The sequence below is a fragment of the Hippopotamus amphibius genome, chromosome 10 (assembly GCF_030028045.1).
Source record: "Hippopotamus amphibius kiboko isolate mHipAmp2 chromosome 10, mHipAmp2.hap2, whole genome shotgun sequence".
Classification (NCBI taxonomy): domain Eukaryota; kingdom Metazoa; phylum Chordata; class Mammalia; order Artiodactyla; family Hippopotamidae; genus Hippopotamus; species Hippopotamus amphibius.
This window is the reverse complement of record NC_080195.1, coordinates 61,932,238-61,945,311: the sequence shown is the minus strand read 5'-3', so window position 1 is coordinate 61,945,311 and position 13,074 is coordinate 61,932,238. Positions and strand designations below refer to the sequence as shown.

General features: G+C 36.4%; 1 protein-coding gene across 1 annotated transcript in view; it reads right to left on the bottom strand.

Annotated features, from left to right (window-relative positions):
• MORC1 (MORC family CW-type zinc finger 1) overlaps positions 1-13,074 on the bottom strand; it is a 342,077-nt gene that overhangs the window by 44,588 nt on the left and 284,415 nt on the right. Inside the window, 2 exon segments of the mRNA XM_057697690.1 lie at positions 6,717-6,962; positions 7,928-7,993. Coding sequence (XP_057553673.1) covers positions 6,717-6,962; positions 7,928-7,993 — 312 coding nt within the window.

Genomic DNA, 13,074 nt, shown 5'->3' with positions numbered 1-13,074 from the left:
CAGGAAATCAAAAAATACCTAGAGATAAATGAAAGCAAAAACATAATGATCCAAAATCTATGGAACACAGAAAAACCAGTTCTAAGAGGGAAGTTTATAGCAGTACACGCTTATCACAGGAAACAAGAAAAATCTCAAAAAATCTAACTTTATACCTAAAGGAACTACAGAAAGAAGACCAAACAAAACTTAAATTTAGTAGAAGGAAAGAAATCACAAAAATCAAAGCAGAAATAAATGAAATAGAGACTTAAGAAACAATGGAAATGATGAATGAAACTAAATGCTGGTTCTTTGAAAAGATAAATAAAATTGATAAACCTTTAGCCAGACAAGGTTTTTCTTTCATCAAGAAAAAAAGGGAGAGGGCCCAAATCAAAAATATCAGAAATGAAAAAGGAGAAGTTATGACCGACACCACAGAAATACAAAGGCTTATAAGAGACCACTACAAACAACTACATGTCGATAAATGAACAACCTAGAAAAAATGGACAAATCCTTAGAAAGGTACAATCTCCCAAGACAGACCAAGAAGAAATAGGAAATTTGAACAGATCAATTATCAGTACTGAAATTGAATCAGTAATTTTAAAAAATCCCAACAAACAAAAGTCTAGGAACAGATGGCTTCACAGGTAAATTCTATCAAACATTTAAGGAAGAGTTAAGACCTATCTTTCTGAAACTATTCCAAAAAATTACAGAGTAAAGAGCACTTCCAAACTTATTCTATGAGGTCAGCATCACTCTGACACCAAAACCAAAAATCTTACAAAACAAGAAAATTGCAGGTCCATATAGCTGATGAACATAGATGTAAAAATCCTTAACAAAATACTAGCAAACTGAATCCAACAATACATTAAACGATCATATACCATGATCAACTGGGATTTATCCCAGGGATGCAAGAATTTTCAATATCTGCAAATCAATCAATGTGATACAACCCACATTAACAAACTGAAAAATAAAAACCATATGATCATCTCAATAGATGCAGAAAAAGCTTTTGATAAAATTCAACATCAATTTATAAAAACTCTTCAGAAAGTGCAGAGTGAACATACCTCAATACAATAAAGGCCATATATGACAGACTCACAGGTAATATTATACTCAATGGTGAAAAACTGACAGCATTTCCTCTGACATCAGGAACAAAACAAGGATACCCACTCTCACCATTTTATTCAACATAGTTTTGGAAGTCCTAGCCACAGCAATCAGAGAAGAAAAAGAAATCAAAGGAATCCAAATTGGAAAGGAAGAAGTAAAACTCACTGTTTGCAGATGGCATGATACTATACATAGAAAATCCTAAAGATACCACCAGAAAACTTTTAGAGCTCATCAATGAATTTGGTAAAGTTGCAGGATACAAAATTAATATACAGTAATCTGCTGTATTCCTATACACTAACAATGAAATACCAGAAAGAGAAATTAAGGAAACAATCCCACTTACGATCTCATCAAAAAGAATAAAATACCTAGGAATAAACATACCCAAGGAGGCAAAAGACCTGTACTCTGGAAACTATAAGACATTAATGAAAGAAATTTAAGACCACACAAACAGATGGAAAGATCCACAGTGTTCTTGGACTGGAAGAATCAATACTGTTAACGTGACCATACTACCCAAGGCAATTACAGATTCAGTGCAATCCCTATCAAATTACCAATGGCATTTTTTCACAGAACTGGAACAAATAATTTTTAATTTGTATGGAAGCACAAAAGACCCAAATAGCCAAAACAATCTTGAGAAAGAACAACAAAGCTGGAGGAATTACACTCCCTGACTCCAGACTATAGTACAAAGCTGTAGTAATCAACATAGTATGGTACTGGCACAAAACAGACACGTAGATGAATGGAACAGGATAGAAAGTCCAGAAATATACCCACATATTTATGGTCAATTAATCAATGACAAAGGAGGCAAGAATATACCGTAGAGGAAAGACAGTCTCTTCAATGTGTGGTGCTGGCAAAACTGGACAGCTACATGTAAAGGAATGAAATTAGAATATTCTCTAAGAACATATACAAAAATAAACTCAAAATGGATTAAAGGCCTAAATGCAGTCACTTTTTGATACTGAAAAGACACCTTCATACTTGAAAACATGAGAAACCACTAGAATGAAAAATTTATGATACATTCCTTTGATTGGAATGACTACAGGTAGAATCAACTTCTTGAGGGCAAAAACTGTCTTATTTATCTCTGAGTCCACAGCGCCTAGCCCAGAGTAAATGCTTAATACATGTTTGTGGAGTGAAATGAATTAATCAAGGAAATTGAGGGAAAATTCAAAGGAATTAAAAGTTGCAGATGTAGGAAACAACTATATTATTTTTATTGTGAGCCCCATCTTCAGGAAATGGTGGGGGGTGGTTAGGATAAAAAAAGTGGAATTTTATGAGAAATTAGAGGACATGATAAAAACAATTCTCCAGGAAGAACAATTAATTAATTACCTATATTAAGAGAGCTGAATTATGGTACATATAAGGTAAAACACTGGCTAATTCCAGAGTCATTTTTATCAAGCTTTTGGAACACATGATAAGATTGAGTTGGAGTGTTTAGGCTGTTTTCCTAATTTCATCTACTTAAGCTAATACCAAAATTAATCACACTTCCTGCACCTCCTGTCTGGTAGCAGTAATGCCTAGTGTGTTTATTGGATAGATTACAATGTACTGCAAATAATCCTCAAGTAATCAAAAGCTGTTTGAATTGCAGTTTAAACCTGACTAAATTCATTTTTCAAGTGCTTATCAAGAATTTCAGTCTCCAGATTTTCAAAATCTGAAAATCACTTCCAGATTTCTTGAGTATAGATTATCTTCTGAGGTAAACTTATCTTTCCAGGAGTTGACATACAACACGTCTTCATTTATTTACCTTCCACTTGCTAATCAATCCACTCCAATCTGGTTTTTATTTTCTCCAGTCCAACAACAATAAAATTCTTCCTGTTATCATCCCAACTACCTCTCAGTCATTAAGTCAATGGACTTTCTAGGCCTTTGGCCTAGCTGTGTTAGCCTCTCAACAGAATTCAGCTTCTCTGACCCTCGGACCTTGAACTGCCTTTTTCCCTCTTGGCTTTAGTGATAAGATAAAGACCTAGTCTCTCCTCTTACAGCTCTGGCCATTGCTTCACAATCACTTCTGCACACTTCTCCTTACACAGCTAGCCATAAATGCCGAAATCCCTCAAGTTTCTGTCTAGTCTTTTCCTTCTTACCCTTTCTCCTTAGTTGACGTGTTCTCTTAGAAGTCTCTAAGTAAGATGCACTCACACTGCTCCCCATGAGCCAGTCACCTAGGATTCCCTATTTCAATGAATGGAATAACTATCCACCCAGGAGCAGGAGCCAGAAGTTCTGTAGTCATTCTTGCCATTTCCCTCTGCTTCATCTTCTACACGCATATCCCACAAATGGGTCAGTGTTCCCTCCTCAAGGCAAACACACAAGGAGACAAAGGTTTCCACTCCTCTGCCCTCCACACGATCACCCTCACCCACACCACTGATATTTCCCCACAAGGCCACTGCAATAGCCTTTTAACTGCTCTGCCCACATTCACTTTGCTCTCTACTAATCCATCTTTCATACTCAACCAAAGCAATCTTTTCTAAAGGAAAATATGACCACACCAATTCCCTGCTTAAATTCCTTCAGTGGTTTCCCATTGCTTTCAGGATAAATACAAACCCCCTTATCAAAGCCTATAGGCCTGCATGGTTCTGACCACTCCCTGCCTATCTCACACCACAGCCCCCTTTCCCCTTTCTGCCCCACTAGAACTCAGCTGTTTTCTTAAGGTACTTGGTATTCCATGTTACCTGATTAGCAAATGATGTTTGCATTGATTGGAAATGCTCTTCCTCTCTGTTTACCCACTTAATTGGAATTCAGTCCTACAAGTTATGCCATCACTTTTTCAGGGAAGACTTCCCTGTCCTCTCAGAGTCAAATCTCCTATTACAAGGACTCATGCTACAGCTATTTTAGGACTCGTGTCATAAAAACTGCCACAGTAGCAGTTCGCATTTGTCTGTATAATCACTGGATTGTCTGTCTCCATCACTAGACTGTAAGTTCAATGAGGGCTTGGGATCATATGTGGTTTTGCTCACAGCTGAATCCCCTGTAGCTGGCTGGCATACTAAATAGCACATAATAGATGATTTACACACACACACACACATACATATGTGAATCTCCACATTTAAAGTCTAAAATGTATTATTTCAACACCTGGACTAACTTCAACTTTGCGATCACTTGTATGTCGTTTTTGGAGCAGGCAACCTACGCATAAAATAGGCCTACAAATCCCAAATCTTGACATTCCACAGTTAATGAATGGAAATCAGGAGTTAAGGGAGATATATCTGTACAGTGATAATAGCTACTTTTCATACTAAAAGCATGCAGGGTTTTTTTTTAATCTTTTTAATATGAACATTTATTTAGGTCCTTCACCCATTTAAGCATGCAGTTTTTAGACAAAGCCAAAGTTGAGTATCTGCTGAACAGATGAATTTGTACATTCAAATATGATACATAATTCAAAGTAAAATTCTGAAAATTGTAGACAGATTCAGCTTAGCTTCTATAGTCTCAAGAAAAGACTTAGGGCCAAAACTTCAAAATTATAGGGAACTGAATTTCAAATATTTTAAGAGAATGAGCTACCCAAAAATGAAATGAGAAAAGGCTGCCTTAGGAGGTAATGAGTTTCCATCACTAAAGAGCTTAAAGAATCTATACACCATTTTCCAAAGATATTATAAAGGAATGTGTGAGATATTTCTGTAATGTAACTATTATTGGGAATAATTCCTTCTGAAAGAACCATGCCTAAAATTTTGCCTCCTACCAGGCTTAACACAGTATCTTACACAGGGCAGAAGCTTAGTGGATATTTGCTAATCAAGTTAGTTTCTTGCTTTCAGAGCCTATGGCAACTCATTTAAATATTTTCCATGTGGTCCATATTCACCCTTTGAGGGTGAATTTAATTTTTGGAAACAGTAAAAAGACATTAGACATCAAATTTGATGAACAAAGCAGATAAACTAGGCAATAAATTTTGGCTTGTAAAATACTTTTTAAAAGGTACTGAGATAACATCTGTAGTCATTTAACACTGAACCTGGCACAGAGTAAATGCCCACTCAATTCTGCGAGGGTGAGTCAAAAATTATCTGCACTCTGGTTATATTAAATCTTCTGTTGGCTGCACTGTCTTATCAGTGCTTTCCGTTCAAGGCTACTGCCTCCCCAGTCACTGCTGTGCAGGTGTGAACGTGCTGCATCAGTTCATTTGTAACTGTGGTGTGAGCAAAAATGGATGCCCCACTTGCGATTTGCACGAAAGAAGAGCAATGTGCAGTGATTCGTTTTTTGTGGTATGAGGGTGTACGGGGTACTGTTACTTATTGAAGACTTTGTGCACAGTATGGAGAAAGTGTTTTGTCATGAAGAAGTGTGTATGAATGGATAAAGAAGTTCAAGGAAGGTCGCACAAGTGTTAGCCATCAAGAAGGAACCGGAAGCCCGTCCACGTCTACAGCTGATGACAACATTGAGTGTACACATGAAGTGATTTCTGTCAAATAGACGAGTGACAGTGGATTATGTGGCAAATCATTTGCAAGTCAGCCATGGCTCTGCCTATGAAATAATCCACGACAGACTTAGGTTTCGATCTTGCATGACAATATACATCTGCACACTTCTGCCCACACTGTCGACACTCTGCAAAAACTTCGTTTTGAGGTGCTAAAGCATCCTCCCTATAGTCCTGATCTTGCTCCATCAGACTTTCACCTGTTTGGTCGCCTGAAAGCAGCCCTATGAGGACAAAGATTCACTTCTGATGAAGAAGTGAAGACAGTGGCACATTTGTGGCTCGCAGCTCAGCCTAAAACATTTTTTAATGAGGGAATACGAAAGCTTGTTGACAGATGGACAAAGTGTATTGAAAAGCAAGGAGATTATGTTGAAAAACGATGTATTTGTCTTTTCTAAAAGTTAATTAAAATAAATTCTATAGCCAGAATGAGAATAATTTCCGACTCACCATGTTAAGTGTTGTTATGTACTGAATCTGAGGGCAGATTCTCAAAGAGGAACAAGTATAACATTGTAAGAATGAAAGTGTAATGATTCTTTTTAAAAGAAACAAACTCATTTAGATACCTGGAAATTCTAGGGTGGTACATTCATTAAAATCAAGTTCAGCACTTAGCTACACTATCAACATCATATCTCATTTTTCCAGAACTTTGACTACAGGGATAACTACCTATGTAAAATTTGGCTAAGCATTTTTGCTATAAAGCAGTGAATGCAAAATCCTCAAGATTATAGGTTTATCCTATATGAATATTTCTCTCTTAAATACATATTAAAATTTTTTTTCCCATGCAGGTATTCTTTAGGAGCCCTTCAGTACTGATATTAACAAACTGACTTTTCCTCCAAAAGAGAGAATATAGGAAAAAAAAAAGAAATTGGGACCTTGTCTAGGAAACTCAGATTACAATGTGTATGCTGTAATTAGAGTGCTTTAAAAATGTGAAAATGAAGCAAAACCTTTACAGAATGCTATTTCTGGAAAAGTGAATTACTATACATTTTGTGAATAAGAAAAGAAAAAAGAAAAAAAAAACACACACCTGGGATCTCTCAGCTAGTTTGACATTTTCCAGCAGGATGGCTGGATGTCTCCACTGTTGAGGTTTCACTTTCTTCCGTATAGACTTCTTCACAATTTTAGTCTCTGAAACATATTCCACATCGGAATCCGACCCTTCTGTGTTTCTTTTCCAGCCTCTATGGTTGACTGAAAGCTCAAAGGATGAAAGAGACTCATGCTTCAAGTTATCATCAGAAGGCCTGATTCTCTGAATTTTCATATTTCCCTTAAATAAAAAAGAACATGTTTTTAATTTTGGTAGCTGGCTTTTTTATAATTAATTACCATTTCCCTTATAATCTTATGACATTAGATGGGATTTATTACTAACAAAAGTTTTAAAAATCAGAAGCTTAGAATTTTGGCAAATGTATGTTGCAGATACGTTAGCAAATGTATACTGCTGTAATGGCTCACTCAGAATTTGATTTAGCAGAACTGAGCTGAGTCAAGAAACTTTGTGATTTTGAGGAAGCAAAAGACCCCAAATTGAGAGTACACTGCTTCCTGACTTCCTCCCCACCAGAAACTTTCTTGCTTTTGGATCCCTGGTGCATACAGGTCAGTAATCTATTTATCTAAAGTTTGGCTGGGGCTTATCAATCCCATCATTTGCCTGTTAAGAGGTGTGAAGAACCAAAACTGTAAAGAGTTTTCCATAATTTTTTTGTGTGTGATTGGTATAACTCTAAAGGTTCAAAAAATTTTAAATTTTAGATAATAACAGACATCTGAGGAATATAATGTAATATGACATTTAGTAGAAACAAGAAACAACGTAGGAATTATATATACAACATATTTCTAGGAAAATATATATCCATAGACAAACACACAGTCTCTCTGATTTTAAATGTATGATTTTATATATACATATATATTTTCTATGAAATATATCTTAAAATATATGGGAAAGATACAATTATAAATACATTAAAATATTTAAAATGGTCATCTCCAGGCAGTAAGACAATGCATGATTTAAATTTTCTTATTTATATTTTATTTTCTGAGTTTTTCCTAATAAACATGTATTACTTTAATAAGAAAAAAATGATGACAGTGAAAAAATATCTAATTACTGCTTCACTTTCTGCACCTATTAAACCATGATGACATCTGGCCCTTGATAAATCTTATCCTTCACATGGGAAATGTTACAAATGGCTCGATTCCACTTGAATTACTCACCTTAGGTGCTGAATTTTGGCAGGTGATAGTCAATTCAGTGAGCCTACTTGTTGGTATAAACTGAGGCTATTATGGAAAAACATCATTAGACAAATGTAAGTAAAAATAACTTTTAACTGACATAATAATTCAATATTCTTCATTTCTTAAAGAAGTGCCAAGATCACAAACTCTCACCAATCATTATTAAGGAATCCCTTTCTGTTTAGACAGAGAGCAACGACGTATGATTGGTAGCGACCAGACAATACAAGACAATCCAATGAAGTATTATCGATCAAATATCTTATGAGCAACACAAGGGGCCACTGTATCAAACGCTGTCTCCACAGCCCTCATCTCCTCTCTCTGGAGACCCTTTTTCCCCACTTGTAGGTCCCAGCATTTGGAGTAAATATTGACCTTTAGCAACAGCTCTCTATAGTTCAGAGCTCTGGGCCTGAGCTTCAAGGGACTTTTGAGGGTAACTGGCCTTAACTGTGTTCCAGTAACTGAGATGCTGCCTTACCCTCAACACCCAACTCCTGCCTTATACTCAGAGGCACAGCAAGAGAGCGAAAGCATTTGCTTCTCCTGAAAAAGAAGGATCTCCTACGCTAATATTTTTTTTTTAATAAATTTATTTATTTCTTTATTTTATTGGCTGTGTTGGGTCTTAGTTGCTGCACACGGGCTTTCTCTAGTTGCGGTGAGTGGGGGCTGCTCTTCGTTGTGATGTGCGGGCTTTTCATTGCAGTGGCTTCTCTTGTTGTAGAGCACGGGCTCTAGGCGCGTGGGCTTCAGTAGTTGCGGCACATGGGCTCAGTAGTTGTGGCTCACAGGCTCTAGAGCACAGACTCAATAGTTGTGACACACAGGCTTAGTTGCTCTGAGTCATGTGGTATCTTCCTGGGGCAGGGACCGAACCCATGTCCCCTGCATTGGCAGGCGGATTCTTACCCACTGCGCCACCTAGGAAGTCCAACGCTAATATTTTGATGTGATAATTGCTACACTAAAAAGCCAAGATGTTAATGAAATTAATGAAAATAAAGAGTAATATGGGCCCTGCACCCCAGTCACTCCCCTTGGAATGAGATCCCGGTTATGGGATCTGCGTGCACCTCCTTTTTGGTGCACCCACTTTCTCTCACTGCTCCACAGACACCATCATGGTATCCAGCTCAGTGTCCACACTCTCTAGGAGAGAAAATTTACCTTGCTCTGTCTGCTAAGTACCTTAACATCCAAACTGGAGTCCTGACTCTGATTAAGGGCTGGATCTGCTGAAAAATTTTCCAATGTTAAAGGCCTGCATAGATGTTGAAATACAGCCTTTTCCTCTGTCCTGAGATCTAAATGCCCCTTGGTGGCATCTTATAAGCTGTATGAACCTTTAAGGCAACCTTTCCAAAACTGAACTATTTCCCCACTTTTCCTGTACCCATGCGCAACCTGTACCTCCTCATGCAGTCCCTCTTTTGACTAGTAACATCACCAAACACCCAGACATTCAAGTTAGGCTGTCCTGGGCTAACAGTCACTCTCAGTCCACAGGTTTGCTCCACCCTGTTTAAATGACTCTATTGTTTTTTGCTTGAACTATTTTCTATAACCTCCTCATATTCTTGCTTCCAGTTCAGAGGCTTCTCTAGACCTGTGCCACAACCCCTTTCTATGCCACATTATTCCCTTCATTAAAATAAGGAAGACAAGGGAGAAGAGGGGGAAAGAGAAGGGGAGGTAGAATTCTCAAAACTGGATGCATGTGATTAGAATCACCTGGCAAGCCTTTAAAAAATACTACTGATGCCAAGTCCTTACACCCTGACATTCTAATTCAGTTATGTGGGGAGTGAGGCCAGGCATCAGTAGTCTTTAAAGCTCTCTGAATGATTCTGATATTCAGTCAGGATTGAGACCACTAGCTTAGAAGATAGAGTCTCATTTCTATAGCACCTGCCACATGGTGTGGCAGACAGCCCACATTCAATTCAAGTTTATTAAACAAAGCCAAACAGCACCCAGCATGACATACAAGCAGCTTTCAAATGGTTGCACCTAAACTTTCTAAATTCTTCTTCTGAATGATTTTTCCCTCCAACACCCCTTGTTGCCCTCATACACTAAATGCTCGATCACGTTTACTATTCCTCAGGTTCACTTTCACGTCCCTGTGCCATTTGTATCACCCATTTCCTTTACCTGGAATGACCTTTCTCCAGTTGCCGAATTTCACTCATCCTTCAAGTCTCAGTTCAATTATTACCCACTCTGAATTCCTCCTCCAATTCTCCAAGGGAAAATTAATTGCTCTACCTTCTATACTCCCCTGACATTATTTTTTATATGTTTATATAGATATCTCTCTCTATATATATATATATACAGATAGATTCACAAGGAACAACATACATTTTAAAAGGCATAGTTTTAAGTCTCCTCATTACTCCATTCTCTATTTGTCCAATTCACATTCCACTAACAAGTAACCACTGCTACTAATTTCTTGTTTATCTTTCCAGAGATTTGCTCATATATCATATAAAAGCATATTTAAATAAGGTTTCCCCACTTTTTTAAGGTAGGGAAAAATGGTAGTATATTATACACACAGTCTGCATATTTCTTTTTCATTTAAGGATATATCCTACAGATCTTTCTCTATTAGTACTTACTTCATTCCCTTTTACAGCTGCATTGTATTCTTTCCCCACCTCCACTTTTGAGGTATAATTGACATACATCACTAAGTTTAAGGTAGTGGTTTGGCTTACGTATATTGTGAAATGATTACCGCAATAAGTTTAGTTATCAACCATCATCTCACATTGACACAATAAAAAAACAGAAAAAAGAAAAATATTTTTCTTTGTAATGAGAACTCTTAGGATCTAGTCTTTTAATAACTTTCATATATATCATGCAGTGTTTGCTATAGTTAACTATGCCCAAAGGTTTCCTTGATCTCCCTCCCTCTGACCCTTCCCTACAGCTCTTTCATGGGCAACCACTAATCTACTTTTTCGCAGTGTAGATCAACTGTATTTTCTAGATTTTTATCTTATACGGAATCATAAGTCTTTTTTGTCTGGTTTCTTTCACTAGGAAGAATTATTTTGAAATTAATCCATGTTGCTTTGTGGATCAATAATTCATTCCTTTTTATTGCTGAGTAGTGTTCCCACTGAATGGACATACCACAATTTGTCCTTTCACCTATTGATAGTAACTTGGGTGACTTCCAGTGTTTAGCTATTACAAACAAAACTGCTATGAGCATACAAGTTTTTGTGTAAACATATGCTTACATCCATGTGTTTATTTGCTATCTGTATATCCCCCTTGGTGAAATATCTGTTCAAATGTTTTGCCCATTTTTTTAAAGCAGAGGGAATTTACTAAAGTGATTGGTAACAGAAGAGATGGAAGAGGCTGAGAAAACTACCATGGAATGGAAGGTACCCCAGGTATTAGCAAAAGCAGGAAGCTCTTAGAACCCTCAGGTTGGAGGGACAATAGAAAGAACTAATAGTACCAGTTCTATAGGTCAGGAGCCCAAGAACAGTGTGGCTCAGCTGGGTCCTCTGCTTAGAGTCTCACAACTGCCTATTTTTTAAGTGTGCTGTGTGTTTTACTATTCAGTTTTTAAAGTTCTTTATATACTCTAGATACCAGTCCAGTATCAGATACAGTTTTATAAATGTTTTCTCCCAGTCTGTGGCTTGATTTTTTGATTTCTTGTGTCCTCTGAAGAGCAAAGTTTTAAAATTTTGATGGAGTCCAATTTGTTAAATTTTCTTTTATAGCTCATGCTTTTTGTATCATATTTAAGAAATCTTTGCCAAACCCTAGGCCACTAAAATTTCTTCCTACATTTTCTTCTAGACAGTTTATAGTTTTAGCTTTTTACATTTGGCCTATGCTGCATTTCAGATAATTTTTACTTGGTTTGAGGTAAGAGTTAAGGTTCATTGTTTTGAGATACATGACTATCTCATTTGTTGAAAAGATTATTTCCTTATCCCAAAGAAATGTGTTGGTCCCTTTGTTGAAAAACAACTGACCACAAACATATGAGTCTATTTCTGGACTCTTTATTCTGTTGCATGGTTCTATTTGTCTCTTTTTATGCCAACACCAAATTGTCTTCATTACCACAGGTTTATAATAAGTGTTGAAATTAGATGGTGTCAACCCCATCAACTTTGTCCTTTTTCAAAGTTACTTTGACTATTTGACTAAGTCCTCTGCACTCCATATGAATTTTATACGTTTTGCAATTTCTAACCAAAAAAAGCAAAACAAATGAAAAAGCAACTAGCCTGAATTTTGATCAACATTGGGTTAATTCTATAGATCTATTAGAGAGAAGTGACATCTTAACAATATTGAGTCTTCAAACTCATGCTCGTAGGTTCTCTCTCCTTTTATTTGCTTTATTTACTTTTTTTTTTTATCAATGTTTTGTACTTTTCAGTGCAGGTCTTACCTATCTTTTGTCAAATTTATCCCAAAGTATTTCACATATTTTAATGCTATTGGAAATGGTATTATATTTTAAACTTTCAATTACAATTGTCTGCTGCTAGTATGTTAAAATAGTTGATTTTTATATTCTGATTTTGTACCCTGCAACTTTGCTAAGCTCATTTCACCAATTCTAGTAACTTTTTAACAGATTCCATTCAATTTTCTACACAGACTATCATATCTGAAAAAGAAAACCAGTTTTACCTCTTCCTTTGCAGTCAGAATGCTTTTTATTTTTTGTCTTTATTATATTTCTAGAACCTTCTGTACAATGCTGAATTGGAGTGGTGAGAGCAAACCTCCTTGTCTAATTCCTGATCTTAGGGGAGAGAGTTTAGTCTTTCACTAATAAGTACAATTTTAGCTGTGAGGTTTTTGTAAATGCCCTTTATCACATTGAAGGAGTTTTCTTCTATTCCTGATTTGCTAAGAGTTTTGTTTTTGTTTTTTCTGTCAGTAATGGCTGTAGTTGCCTCTTTTTTGTCATTTATATCTTACCGGATTTTGTTTCCTTTTTTCTTTATGATATCTTATTTATATGTTATATATTTATATGGTGCCATATTCATATTCTACTGGATTTTTTTTCCTTTTTTGTAGATATCTTTTTTAGCTTTTATACTAGTTTGTTTCTT